Here is a 14,921-nt window from a genome sequence, read left to right as displayed (position 1 = left end):
AAGCGTAAGATGCTTCCCTGGTAACACTTTATGAACGTGTTTTTGTGTTAACAATCCCAAGTTAAACACGTTGTGGTGGTTTTTAACAACTATGTGTGGATGTGTTAATAAATTTAGAGAGAATGACACATTTGGGTATTAATAACAAGACACAAAAAACAGGATGGTAATACTTTCTGAAAATCGAAACGCGTTCATTTCCACAAATTACAATTAACGCAAAGACCCGTTTGTACAGTTTTTACAGTGTAAAACGTGGATACACTTCTCTGCGTCGTACTGTAAAACATTTAATTACGTAAGCTTCTACCTGTCCAGGTTCATATATAATCTGAAACTAGTCATGTTACATTTGGCACCATTATTGATCTGAAGATCTGCATACCTTCTGAGATTCCGGATGCTTCTCTTAAATCTTGTTGCGAATGAAAGCTGGGATATACTAACACTCCAAAATGCTGTTTCGTCTAGCGGCGCCTGAACAAACCTTTTGAACCGCCCGTTTTGTTTTGACTATAATGTGTGCATTTCATCTTTTCTGTAACATAAACACTGTCCCAGTCAAGCAATGATTCACGTATGACTGTTTCTGTTTGCACGTTAGCATAATAATTTAATTGTGTTGTCACCAACACCGCAGTGCTCATTGGGTAGACAAAATATCTTTATTTTTTCTATGAAGGAAACCTCGCTAGTAGAGTTTTAATGTAGCCCCGCGGGAATATTTTGAAATTCATTGGTTTTGCGTAGCCATGGGATACATCCAAAAAGATCACAAGAATGCGGGAGGAAAAATAATTTTCCTTTCTGGATGGTTCCCCTCGGTGATGCAGAAATCGTTTACTGCAGGAGCACCCCTGGCAGTTTTAATAAAAATGCATACAGGCTCGAAAACAGCGAATCTGAGCGACACCCTCGAGTAGCCGTTGATATCCTAGTTTCGATGGCTGGAGGAGTCAGTCCGCTGTAGTAATTCGCAGGGAAGTCAGACAATCAGAGCAGTGCGTTCAAACAAATACCAGCACCAGTCTTTTGGACTGCCCCGGGGTGGAAAGCGTTAACAAGGCCTAATAGGAAGCGGTGCTCGGATATTGCTTTGGAAGATTGAAGCCTAGTGAAAAAGAAAAAAGGGATTCGTATTTACGGAGGCCGGTGGAGGACACTGCGATAGAGGTAGACCTTGGAATTGGGAACAATAGTTGTTGAAAAGTATTACAAATTAGTTTGATATTGGAATTTTCGAAAGTATCGTAATTCAAGCTAATGTCCTTAGAAAAGAGAAAATTTCATTGGTATTACATTTCATTACTGTCTCAATGACAATTTGAAAACTTATTTGTCAACCGCGAAAGAAAAACAAAACCTTAACAACGTGGATTTTCATTTTCTTTGTGAATGATGTTGCCCTGTCAACAGTCCCGTCTCGCATGGAATATACAATAAACGTGCCTCCTTTCAGCGGTTCCGCCCACTGACAAGAAGATTCAAAATCAGATAAAGCCGTATGTCAACCACTGTGGTGGGAAGCCGCTTACGAGGCTTTGCCCTGAGCTACTTTCGCGTTTTAAACGAACGGGTGCAAAACGGCGATCCTGGCACGTTGCCGTATGCGATGGCTTAGAAAAATAAACCCCCGGGCGGTCCAAAAAGAACATAACGTCCTAAGCTAACAAACATGTTGTTCCTCACGCGGCACACAGAAAGAAATCGGCTGTTTCTTTCCCGCTTAAGGAAACCGGTGCGTGAGCATCGACAGGCTGGTGTCGCTGACCCAACCATTTGCAACGTGATCCCTGATCGATACCTCTGACGGAGAGAAACCAACGCATAACCCGGGATATCAGGTTTCTGCTTTCAGTAAAGAGGGCGTAACAGCCATTTCAGTGAACCGTATCGGGTGCTTCTTGCTCCGGTACGTGATCACGCGGCAGTATGGTGAATGATTTCAGGAGAATGTTAAGTGAAGCACCAATGCTTGACCTTTAAGGCAGTATCTGCGTTTCAACAAGTAGGTCAGGCGTACAATTTTTGAAAGGCGCTTTTAAACTAAACAGCTGCAGTGGAAAAAATATGTTAAAAGAGGTTCAAGTTAGCTTTGGCCACCTTACTCAAAATCCTTTCATTCGAGAAAAGCGACTTATTCCAAATTCACTGGAGTTGATAAAAATAAATTCAGAATAAAAATAAAGACATTTTCTCGATTTCTCATCTCATTTTATATTATTTTCCTCAGCCACAAGTTGAAAACTTTATCAGAAGTATCAAACAGGCAACTTTATTCACTTCCATGGCATAATACCCTAAAGTATACAATATGGGCGTTGGTCATCATCTTGACAACTCTTACGAGAAGGTTTCTGTAGTGAAATTTCTCGCTGACGGTGACCAAATCACACTCAATGGTACAAGCGATGTATTGACCACACACGATCGACCGGCCCCGCGACCTAGAATGTGATCGAAATTTGTGGGGAAAGGGTTAGAAACCAGCCCACGTTGTTGTCTTTTTAATGAAACTCTTTTCTGATACTGTGCACGATATGGGGCCGATGGGTACCCCCCGACATGTCCAATCCCTATACACACTCTAGACTACTGTTACCCAACACATCCTCCCTAAAAGTCTGTAAAGAAGTCCTGAGATTCCGATCAAACAATGACCAACACAAGGGCGGCGGGGGGGTCTCTTCGCCCCATATCTTGCATCACGTGTTTTTTTTTTCTACAAAGCAAGGCCCAGCCACACACGTGTGTGTGGTATAAACTTCAACAGAAACCGCTGAAGCCGTTTACATGGAATCGGAACTGCGACCGTTCGGTTTTTATGTTGATGGTATTTCATAAAAACTGTGAGGTAACGGCAGACCGTGACGTCATACCAAGTAAGAACGATGACTTGCTGGCCTGAACGGGCAGTCTCAGGGCAGTATCTTTGGGGAAAATCGCTCTGATTTCTAAAGACAGTGGTTTACTGGGTAACCGCGCAGATTGTGTGCCCAGAATGTGAACGACCAAACAGAAAACAATGTGCCCTGTTTTTCTTACCTCGTAGTATTTCATTACTACGTGTGTGTGATGGGTGATTTTGGACCACCTCACAGTCAGGGGTCGTTCAAAGAACTCAGCCGTCCCACGCCTAAATCTTTTTTTTTTCAAAACTTGACATGACTCCCTATAAGTTCTTATGTGTTAATTTTAGCTTATAATTCTTATTATTTTTCTTGGTGTTTTTCTTTTTAAGATTTGCGTTTAGCCAATTTACTTTCGATTAAACCGCCGTGTGTTAACTCTTCCTGTGTGATTGATTTTTTTAAAACAATCTGACGATAATTCATGTATAATTTTACACAACTGATTAATCGTTCTGAAACCTACTTGTGATACTTTCTAGAGGATATTCCACATGCATGCGATTTCCAAACGAAAGGATCTCATACGGTGACCCAGGGACTTCGATGAGCAAGAATGGAATTCCAAGGTTGCAAACGTCTGAAGAGACATTGAACTGTGATTCCCAAATCTGCTGCTCGATCAACTTGCTTGTCGGTGGTCCCCAACTCCGTACAGTCTATCGATAGCATTTATTAATGTGAATTTAGCGAATTTGCACAGCTAACTTGGACATGTAAATCCATTAAGGCAGTGTGTGCGCCCTAAGATCCACTTAGCTGCCGACTGAATGTTTTCGTGTGTGAGTTCATGAGCATGCAATGTGAAAAAAAAAAAAAATAGTTGCGCACCCAGCCGAAAAGTTAGCCAGGGCCAGGGGTAAAGCTTTTATGCACCTGGAGATGTACATAGCTAGCCGACGCTGGACAAATTGCTGGAATTCCTCTCACGTGTCAAAGCATTGGTCAAGATATGTCGTACTCTTCTACAATAGTGGACAGTAGCGGAGGGAGGGAAGTGGTTTAATTCGGAGAAACGACTCACACTAAGAACATCTAACACAAGAGACACAGTTCACTAACAATGAGCGTCCATTGTTACTTCACCCACGCATCTTTTGTTAGATGTTCATACTGTCAAGAGGTGAGGATTCTTTGATTCAAATATCTCGGACGCGAAGAATCTCCACGTTTTTGTCGTTTCTCCTTAACCTTTAAAGGTATAATGCCATTGCTTCCCTGTTGTTAAAAATGTTTACCGATTGAGACAGTGCCCATAGGCCTACCCTTCGACAAATCGAATTAATCCAAATAAATTGATATTTCGTACATCCCATTGCTTTCCTCTGGGTCGCACACGTTAATGGAAGGAACGTTGGGCATTGTTACGCAGTCGTTTTGATTAGGCACCTGCTCTTGCAAAATGCACTCCAAAACAACTTGGAGTGAACAGCGTTAGCTCAGCTGGTCAGAAGAAACATATACAATAATGACAGGCTGATCGCGTTGCAAATGCAATTGCCTCTTTTCTGGTTGGAGAAGATTTAATCACGCTCGGCAGAAATGGGATTCAGGAACCCAACTTGAAAGAAATTTAGTTTACGGAGATCCGATCCATGCAATGATAATAGAGACATGCATGCAGGACGTCTGGCATGGGACCTTGAATGCACAAATCACCAAAAGACACCAGCTGAGATCAAGACCAACAACAGACCGCTTATGCTCTACCAAGAAGAAAACAAACAAAAAAAACAAAAAAAAAAACTAAAACCACTTCTTTCTTGGGGACGTCACTAGAGAAGATGGGCTTGGGACGTTACCGAAACCCATTTTCAAAATTGTCAGTATCCTTCAGGAAAAGAGGTTGCAGTGCATTTACATGTGTTATCAAATGCTTTTAGTGTCAGTTTTAAGCGGATCATATCAATTAGGCCCTCGGCCATTTGCTGGAAGTTGGCAACTTTTCCCTATACTTTTGGTTGTGTTTGGTGCATTTTTGTTGGTATGCCCAATCAAGTACTCACGTTACAGACAACGTCCAAGACTACTCGGGATTTCCTCTCGTCAAATTTTCAATCTCCGGTCGTGTACTTGCCACAAAAGTTTAAAACACTCAGCTCAAGGGTAGATTTGTTGGCTCCTAAACAAAGGTCTTTACCCTTTTCCCCGAAAATGTGATTCTAGATTTAGTGACCCTTGCACTCAATCAGGGAAATCGGTTCACTGAAGAAACATATTTGATACCTGGCGCCTATGATTTTCTTCCTCTCACTTTGGGTGTCCTACAATTAGGGTATTATTATAACTATTAGGGAGATTTTTCAGAAACAAAACGTTCTGTATCATTGTTTTGCCGATGGTACCCAGATGTACATCTCTTTCCCACCGTCATGTTCTGCACTATAACCACAGTACTACAACAATTGAAGATGTCAAATCACGGATGGAGAAGAATAACCTCAAATGAAATGATGTTAGATCTAAGTTTCTGGTGAATCCCCTCACATGCAATCGAAGGTCAAGGTATTGTGTTTGATGCTAACTTGTCTTTTAAGAACCACATTACTTGTTTCTCACAAGCCGTGAACTTTCAATTAGGCAACCCAAGTTTCATTCGAAAGTACTTGTCCAAACCTGCAAGGGAAAAGTTAAATCATGAGCTTATTTAATCCCGAATTGATTTTTGTAACGTTCTGCTCCGCAGCCTCCCACAGAAAGATATTAGTAGATTAAAACGATTACCATAGAGTGCCACCAGATTACGTACACTTACAGTAAGAAAAGTAGCCACATGTCACCCGTCCTTAACCTGTCCTTCACTCTCAAACTGGCTCACGGTCAGTAAACAAATAACATTTAAAATTCTACTCGTGTGTTGCTCATTATGTGCACCTGCTCCCACCTATCTCCAAACCACCATCAACCCCTACAAACCACTGCGCAGCCTTCGGTCTGCAGTAGACCGTATCGGGGTACCCAATTTTAGTCGTATTCCTGAACGTGCTGTATACATTTGATACACTAATAATGGGACGGTATCAGGTGATTTTAGGGGTTGGAATGAAATTGTAGAATAGAGTCTGGTTCTTTAAATTTAAGGTTTCAAATGAATACACTGAAATTGGGTCCCCCGCCAATACGGTCTATACACACAGCCTTCAGATACCTAGAACCAAACACTGGCCCCACACTCTGTAATGTCTTATCCGTCACATTCAAAGCCTAATCGACAACTTAATTGTTCCCACTCCCTTAATTATTCTTGTTGTATTGCCTCTCTATGTGCTTTTGCTCTCCGTTGTGATTGTTTTCCCCAAGATATTTTTAGCCAATGTTCAACGCACTGGCAGTGCATTGAGCATCAGAATTGATGGTGTGTACGACATACAAATCTCCACTATTATTGTTATTTCAAACGCCTCTCTGGTAATGCTAAACACGTTGTGGCGCCAACGTTTTTAACAGACATGTTGTGCTCATAACGTTAAATTTAAGACACATTTGAATGTTAATAACAAGATAAAAAACACATTTAGCGGATGATAACACTTATTGAAGCTTGAAACAAGTTTATGTCAAGAAGGGAGTTTGATTTTAAACGGTTACATGCTTACAATTAACGAAAAGACGTGCTGATAATAATTTTTTAAATACTGTAATGAACCACAGAATCGACTCGCAACTATCTCTGCGACTCCTCCCATGTCACGCTCAGCCTTTATCGCTGACTTTCATCGCATTAACGGCTAATTACTTCAACCTGACAATATGAACCAGCGACTACTAGTATATAGAGTAATGGATAAGAATTGCTAGAAAGAATGTAGGTGAAACTCAACGGCCTTACAGGACTTCAGAACCAATCGTTACATCTTGCCAGAAGTGGTTTAGGCCTATCCTGGATTATTTTTTCAATTTTCCAATTTTCCAATTTTTCTCCTCCGTGAAAAATCCTCACCTGATAACACTGTGATATGTAAGTTAGTACAGTAGCTCCGATCTAAAATGCTGGCAATTTCAATTCTAAAAAAAAATGTATTGAGGCAAACACCGCGTGTGTCAACCTTGTTTCACCTCGTTTCCTACATTATGAAACAGCGTCAAGCAGTGTAAACTCTCGTGATAGATCTGCGACAAAAGCGTTCCTTATTGCAAGCAGCAGTGCCCATTTTAAAATTATTACTCGCAATTACACAATAATCAATCACAGACATAAAGTGAATATGGTCGATGCACAATAGTGCGCCTCCAAGAGTTTGCAACGCGTTGACCAATCACGGTGCACAAAATCTGTCAACCCTTTCCAAACGCACATCGGGTCAACAGTTTTCGCATACTTGTGATTGGTCAATGCGTTGCAAACTCTTGGAGGTGCACTATTGTGAATCTCCCGTGTTAGAACACCAAAATGTAACAAAATCGGTCCCCCAAAAAGGACAGAAAAATGTCATTTCAAATGAGACAAAGAGGTGCAATTTGGATTTTGTAATTTGTGTTATCAAATCCCACCGCTGTTACCGTCGACTTCGCTTTGTAATGAAGGTCTGCATTGTACAAGTAAAGATTATCTTAATCATGCATGTCTTCATAAACACTGGCCTCGGGATATCTGAGATTTTTTTCCGTTTCTGTTTTTGGGGGAGGGGGAACTTCCTATGGGCGTTGAGAAGAGACTAAAACATACCGGCCCAGCGGTCCATTTGAGAATAAAGGAAAGTTTTACCTGATTTAGGTAAACAAAATATTTTCAGACATTATTCTTCTGCACCTTTTCTTGTCCCCAGTCAAACTGATAACACTGCCTTCGCTTTTGCCACAAACAACTTACTTCTTGCTCATTAAAACAGCACCAGACAGTAGAAGGGTCCTTAAATTGTACAATTTCTGTAGTAACTTTCTTTGATTAATATGTATATAAACCCCTAATCTGCTCTTCAACATAATGAACCAACATAATGAAGTTACATCATCCACAATCCAAAATTTTGAACCCCCCAATAAAATTGCCACAGAAACAGTGTAAACCAATCTGAATCAGTCGCTCGTTTGTATGCTCACGGGAAGCAAACTGTGTGGAAACTCAAGATAATGACTCATACCTTGTGCGACTTGAGTTTCCACTGGGATCAATCAATTTACTGGCAACTCTTTTAGCAACAAAGGAGCCTGTAGGGTATATTAACTTTGGGTCTTCGCTCAGGATGATCTCTTCCACCAACTTGGCCACTTCCTCCGGCTGCTGGTAGGCCTGGATGATCGGCAGCATGTCCTTCTCCCAGTACTCCAGGAAGAGGCGGCGCCAGGTCTCGTTCCAGCCTGCGCACATGTACTCCGCCTTGAAAGCTGGGTTCAGTATCTGTGCGAAAGCCTGATTATGCACTGGCCCAGGTACGAGGGTGCTGATTCTGTAAAAGGAGATGAATTTCATGCGCTTGGCTTACTGGTGTGTGTGATCACTCAGCCCTGTCTTCCACTCTGCGCTTTAATCAGATCAGATATGTAATATCATGCTTATCACAGACGACAGATTGGTATAAAGGGCAAGCAGATTCAAAGCAATTACCAGTGCCCAAATAAATGGGAATTTCTTTATGTTAAAGTTTGCCGGGGGTATGGTTGAACTATGGGCATTTGCAGGGGGGGGTTGCTGCTGCCTTTGACTTTCCCATGACTTCAATCCAAAACCTTTCGGTTCCCAGATTTAGGCCTACGGTCAGATGTTGTCTAAATGTGGTTTTAAAAATCCCCATCTAATCCCGGGTGGTGGGCAAAAGCATTCTTTTTTTTATATTTTAGCCAGTTCCTGGCCTCCCCACCTTCAGTTCGTTCATCGCTTCAACTCTCTTTATTAAATGCAGAAATGTTATGCTATGCAGGCTATCAATCACAGAGTGTTTTGTTGTTGTTGTTGTTGTTGTTGTTGTTGTTGTTGTTGTTGTTGTTGTTGTTGCAAACATATTCAAATCAAAATTTAAAACATTGTGGAGGACGTCGGTTCCGTAATTGCCTTTGCCTCAATGATTAAAGAGAATATTGAGGTCTTTCAAACCAGCTGAACCGTGAAAGGGGAAGAGCAATATCAGGGTCCAAGGCGTTGAACGATTTTCTTCTTGGGGAAGGTGGCAAAGTAATAGGAAAAACTGTTAACACGTCCCTCCACGACGCTCATGATCCAATATTACAGAGGATCGCAGTCGTGTATAACGTGTAGCCTACTACAGACCTCACTGGCACGGGAAAATCGCCGTGATGGAACTGAAGAGGACGCTCCATTGTCAGTCAAAGAGATTTTCGCCGTGTCGGAAACACTTGGATGCGGCTTGAAATAACACACGGCTCGATGGAAACTGGCGGCCACCACTACCACAATAGACTCCTGTGTGGCGTGAAGCCGCTGCCAAGTAATTCGGACACAGCCTATTGGGTGTGTTTCTAACGGGTTTTCCTTCCTACATGTTCTCCGTTAGATATTATGTACATGTAAACATCTTTGTATACAGGTCTGAATAAACACATAGAACAATAGGCTTTTCCTGTGGGAGATTTTACACGGATTTGTAGTTCTTTTGGATATGGAGCGGTGAATATTCTAAACACCGCCTTGTCAGACTAGGTGGGGATCTGACAAGTTTGTGCTTACCGCCATAATGCTGTAGAGAAATATGTATTCATGTGAACAGAACAATACTGGTTAAAATCATCTTTACTGTGCTGGTCACCTTTTATAAATATTTTAAAAATAGAACTGCGACATTAGCTATATGGCTGACGTGACCCTATTGCTTTCATTTCATGTCTAATTATCTGGGTAACCGAAAACAGCACAACAAGAGATCTGAGTTGGAGTTTTGGCCAAATTAACAAACGCTTACTTGATGTTGTACCCTTGTTGGAAGACCAACGCCAGGTTTTCAGACAGTCCCTGAGAAGCATGCTTGCTTGCGGAGTACAGACCGTGAAATGGATATCCTTAAAACAAAAAAAAAACAAAAAAAAAGTAAATATGTGCACTGTGGGAAGCGATATAAAAATGTGTGGGCTGGATTTTTAAAACTACCAAAAAGACTTGATCCCCTATTCAGGCGCAATGTAAGGGATGTGCTCACCAATGAAAATCAAGCTATGAAAACACCAATAAAACGATGTATTCAGTTGTGGAATATACTGTATAATAATACCCCATCGGACCTTTCAACTTCGTTTGATCATCTATTTTACCGTATCCATTTTAGATTTTTTTATCTATTTTGCAGTCCCCATTATACATTTTAGTGTATGATGGCTACTTTATGCCATATACCATCTGCGGTTTTTACTTTACTTGCAATATTTTCAGGAATTTTTCTATCCTCTTGTATGCAATGCACCTTGAGCATATCACGTTGTAAAGATAGCGGAGAATGAGAGGTACAGGTGTGCTTGGAAGGTTAAATACACTCGGACTTTGCAGTACGTTGCAGGCGAATGTTGACATATAAATGGACATTTAACAACATGGATGCGGTTGCTTTCAAGAATTGGCAAAGGTTTGATATTTGAATTTGACACTTTCATTCCATGTTTGTGCAAACTTTCGACTACTTATCCTTTTTACTTAGCTTGGACATTGGACCTTTTAAAAACCAGAACCAAAAATGCATTTTAGTACTGCTGAGAGAGCGTGGCTGCCCTATTGTATTGTCGATGCACGTGCGAGCGTTGACTGAGCTCGATTGAAACTTGGCTAGACTTCAAACGAAAAAAGACTTGCCTTCAAAGCCCTCCCCACTGGTGGTGTTGATGATGCGGCCCGATTTCTGCTTCTTCATGACAGGCAATACGGCGCATATAACACGGATGGGTCCCCAGAAATTGGTGTCCATCATGGCTCTGGCCGCATCAAGAGATTCATCCGCCATAAAATACCCGTCGAACACAGCATAACCGGCATTGTTAACTAATTGGGATAACAGATGCAGCTCACTCAATCACACCTGTTGAGTTATTGCCAAACTATGGTGCTTACATTTACCATTGCGTTAAATTAAATTAATCAGTTTCGAATCTCGCATTTCATGGAAAATGTTAAACTTGGTGCATCTAACATGTTTATTCACAAGCTAAAAACTTCAGTGTTGAATTCAAAACTTACAAGAGTGCAGTCAGCAATCACTTGCATGAAAGTATTGAATCCAACGTTTTAAATGTTAGCCGACAATTAATATCCAAAATTCATGATTTAAACCATGAATGCAACATTTTAAACGCTGATTCAACTTAAATTTTTAAACAAACTCTTTAAGGGATTTGATATTTCAAGTGCTGTGATTAACATTTATTGAAAACTTCCAGAGCGTAGTCACTTACTGCACTCATTAAAGTGTTGGATTCAAACTTCAGTGTAGCGTGTTGGTGACATGCAGGCTTTAGCCTCTTCTTGTCGTGTATGTGCCTGCTCTGTTGTTGTTTGTGTAGCGTCTTTTGTGCAACATGGGGTTGTTCGTTAGGCAGTTTCAGAGTGTTTTAAGTAATACTGCAACATTTTCGTGCAATGTTCTGGCATTTTGGCTGCTTTTGATGCGAGATGCGAAATGGCCGATAAAGAGCACCATACTAGTAGCGCTAGTGCCCCCTTGTACGTACATCTAGGAATATACATGTATATTCACCTAAAGCTGCTCACCCCTTTCCCTTGAGCAAAGAAAAGGTTATTTGAACTGATCCGGAATAGCATTCAGCTGCAATTCTTTATTTGCATAAATGCGACGATACACCGCAAAGTGAAGGACGATAAATTCCACACCTCCAGGTTCCATGCATGAGCCGTTGCTCACATTGGGTTTTAGTAAGCGGCAGGGCCGCTCCTGAAATAAACAAATATTGCCCTCAAAAGTCCGCTGTCCCCAAAAATGTAACATTCGAAACCCATGACGTGATGAAAAAATAGTTTTGACATTGATGAATATACCGCGCATGACTAAACTCTTTCGACAAAGTATAGTGATCGTGTGCCCTCCACAATCTTGAAACTGCTGCCTAGAATAAAACAGGAAACTTATGATACTAGCCTACTTCTATTCAACCAGTGGCACATGCGGGGGGGTGCACGAGGCACGTTACTTCAAAGTCACGTTGTCAATATCGTCATCCCTTTTGATTGCAAGCACCAACATTTAAATTAAACGGTATTGCCATATTTCTCTCTGGATTGGGAAGTCTTTTAATAGATAAAAATGAAAAAAAAAATCCCATTTTGCCTGCCCCTCCTGGACTCAAGACCAAGATATGCCACCGTTACTGTTTTCAGCCATCGGTTGATTTTTTGTCATAAAAATCGTTGACTGTTTGTATTTTCATACCTCTGCTGTTAGGCGAGCATTTTTTTTATAAGATGGTACTCGGATCTTTTGCAAGACAAACTTTGGAAGAGGACAGAAAAAAGAAAAAAAAACATTTTCTGAGATCTCAAAAAAACAAAACAAACAAAAGAAAAAACAAACTCACAAACATGAAAGGTTTTCAAGGGAGAAATCCAAAATTCTCAACCCCTCCCCCCCAAAAAGGGGGAAGAGATATCGCGCTAGCCACCGAGGACCACAGGTCATAAAATTGAAGTCTGTGACTTTCCCATTGGTTGGACAGTGGAGCATTTTTTTCAGATTTATATCAAAAAATTGTTGGTATGCGGATGCAAAATTTCTCAACATAAAAAAAAATAATTTTTCCACTAGTTCTGAATCCGGAAGGTCGGGGAATCAGAGCACTATCTTTAAATAAAAAAACAAAAAACAAAAACAAAAAACAAAAATTAAAAAAAAACAAATAATACCAAAAAAATATCGCGCTTTACTGAAAGTTGTTTTGGAAAAAAGTGCTATGGGGCGGTTTCCACAATATTTCCTTGGTAATTTGAGGGAAACAGAAACACTCACAGACGACATCAATTCTGCCATTTTCCTGCACAACGTCCTCAACCAGTGCCGTGATGGTGTCGACTTTAGTTACATCGAGCGCCCGGATGAACAGTCTTTGGTTGAGCGCGTCCCCCGCGGCCGACTCCAGCGGTCCTCTCTTCTCGAGATTTCGCATTGTCGCATAAACCTGGGGTTACAGGGTAAACCTTATGTTCATTGGCTTTTGTCAGGGCAGACATTTTTTAAGCGCTACTGATTTTCCCATTTGACCGAAAGAGTCGGGACAAAAATGTGTTGTTGCGATTTGTTAAACAGTTACCATTCTTGAGGGTCTTTTATTTATAGACAAGATACGTTTATTTGCAGATATAATACGTTTTGTAGTAATTAAAACTCATATCCCCAAGCCAAGACATGGCATTAACGGAAGCCAAGCCGAACGAAATCAAACCGGAGCTTGAAACTCTGCACCTACAACTAAACGTGCATATAAAGGTGGCATTGGATTATGTCACCAGGTATCGATCAAATTACAAGCAATCATTACTGTAAAGTAGATAAGACGAGCTTGTTTTTGTTGCATACACGAGTTGACCAAATTGGATAATTAACAGCTGATCTCGTTATTTGTTCAAGTACGTGTATTTCAGATAAAGTTCAAATAAAGATAAAACTGGTCATCTCAATTCGTCATTATCCTGAAAGAGTGCAAATTATTTTTTGCGTGAAACAACAGTCTTTTAAATCAAAACATGGCAAATAATAATGATGAAGTTTTTAGGATTATAAAGGGGGTCCAACCTCCTTAGCTCCTTGAAACACGGCATCTTGCTTTGTTGAAGTTTTTCCTCAATCCTACCGAATAAAATAGGTACAAATGTATCGCTTTAGGATAAAATATGTAGACGTGTCTGAATAAAATTAGGGGAAGTTGCTTAAAATTACAGGTACTTGACAATTCTTACCCATGGAGAACCTGATCTCCCAAAACTTAATGCCTCGGTTGTTCACGAACAGCAACCCACAATGACCATGGTTTCAAAAGCGATTGCTTGAACAATCAACCTCTGTATAGTGTTATATGGTGTCACCCCCACCCCCACATGGCTTTTCAGATTTTCATGGCTGGGCAAGTTATCCCCCACCACCTTCTCCGTCCCCATTCCCCCAATGTCCGACACAAATTTACCCCACTGCAGCATACCACTGGCTAAAAGTGCTAAAACTGTCTGACTTTTCAAATACTGGGGGAGGAAAACACTTTTCATTAGGAGGCACGCACTTCGAGGACGTTCTCAATGTCGGAGTGTAGTAGAGAAACAACAGTGATGGTGAAGGTCATACAGTGAACGATGTTCCGTTAACGAACTAGGTAAACGGTTTAATTGGGAGCTCCTTATCGGCCATAAGTGACCTTTGCATCGTATTAACCTTGCTAGATACCCTTCACAATATCATGGACCTATCCATTAAAGTTGGGAACTGTTAATTGAGGTCAGAAGTATGAAATCTCAGCACGTGAGATGTTTCCAGACAGCGGCGGCATGCGATTGCTTTTGAAACCGTGATAATTTGTGGGTTACTGTTCGTTAACAATCGAAGTGTTAAATTTGGGAAATCAGGCTTCCCTTGCCGTAAGAATTGTCAAAGTACCTGTAATTTTAAACAACTTCCCCATATTCTATTCAGACACGTCACACATATTTTACCCTAAAGCGATACATTGATACCAATTTTATTCGGTAAGGTTGGGTAAAAACCTCACGAAACCAAGACGCCGTGTTTCAAGGAGCAAAAGTGGTTGGCCTCCCTTTCTAATCCTCAAAACTTCTTCGTCATTATGTTGTTTACAAACTTCTGATCTCAAATACCCTGTACGTTAACGTGTTCAAAGGAAACTTGCCATATCTTGAAACCAAGTTCATTAAGATTTACCTTGAAATTGTGTTTGGATTTGGTAGCTAGATGCACTGCAGTTGCAAAGCCCATCCCGCTTGAGCAGCCCGTTATAATGACAACAGTGGCGGCCATCTTGTTTGTCAAATTAGCCAAATGAACAGCACTCAATTGGGAACAAGTGGAAACACCCGACTCCAACAAACCTTGGGATTCAAATGTCCTCAAACCAGACTAATAT

At 40.9% G+C, this 14,921-nt stretch overlaps 1 protein-coding gene across 1 annotated transcript; it reads right to left on the bottom strand.

The window, feature by feature from the left end:
• Positions 1-6,436: 6,436 nt before the first annotated feature.
• Positions 6,437-14,921, bottom strand: LOC147797328 (retinol dehydrogenase 8-like). The gene is made up of 5 exons (XM_087143508.1): positions 14,720-14,921; positions 12,803-12,971; positions 10,642-10,827; positions 9,764-9,860; positions 6,437-8,296 (listed from the first exon to the last, which is right to left on the bottom strand). Exons 1-5 carry the CDS (start codon positions 14,813-14,815, stop codon positions 7,972-7,974), a joined length of 873 nt encoding a protein of 290 aa, XP_086999634.1. The 5' UTR covers positions 14,816-14,921; the 3' UTR covers positions 6,437-7,971.

Source organism: Acanthaster planci, linkage group LG11 (genome assembly GCF_054643075.1).
Source record: "Acanthaster planci isolate LZ-2023a linkage group LG11, COTS_SCS, whole genome shotgun sequence".
Taxonomy (NCBI): Eukaryota; Metazoa; Echinodermata; class Asteroidea; order Valvatida; family Acanthasteridae; genus Acanthaster; species Acanthaster planci.
Note: the sequence above shows the minus strand (reverse complement) of the source record. Positions and strands in the feature narration are given on the sequence as shown.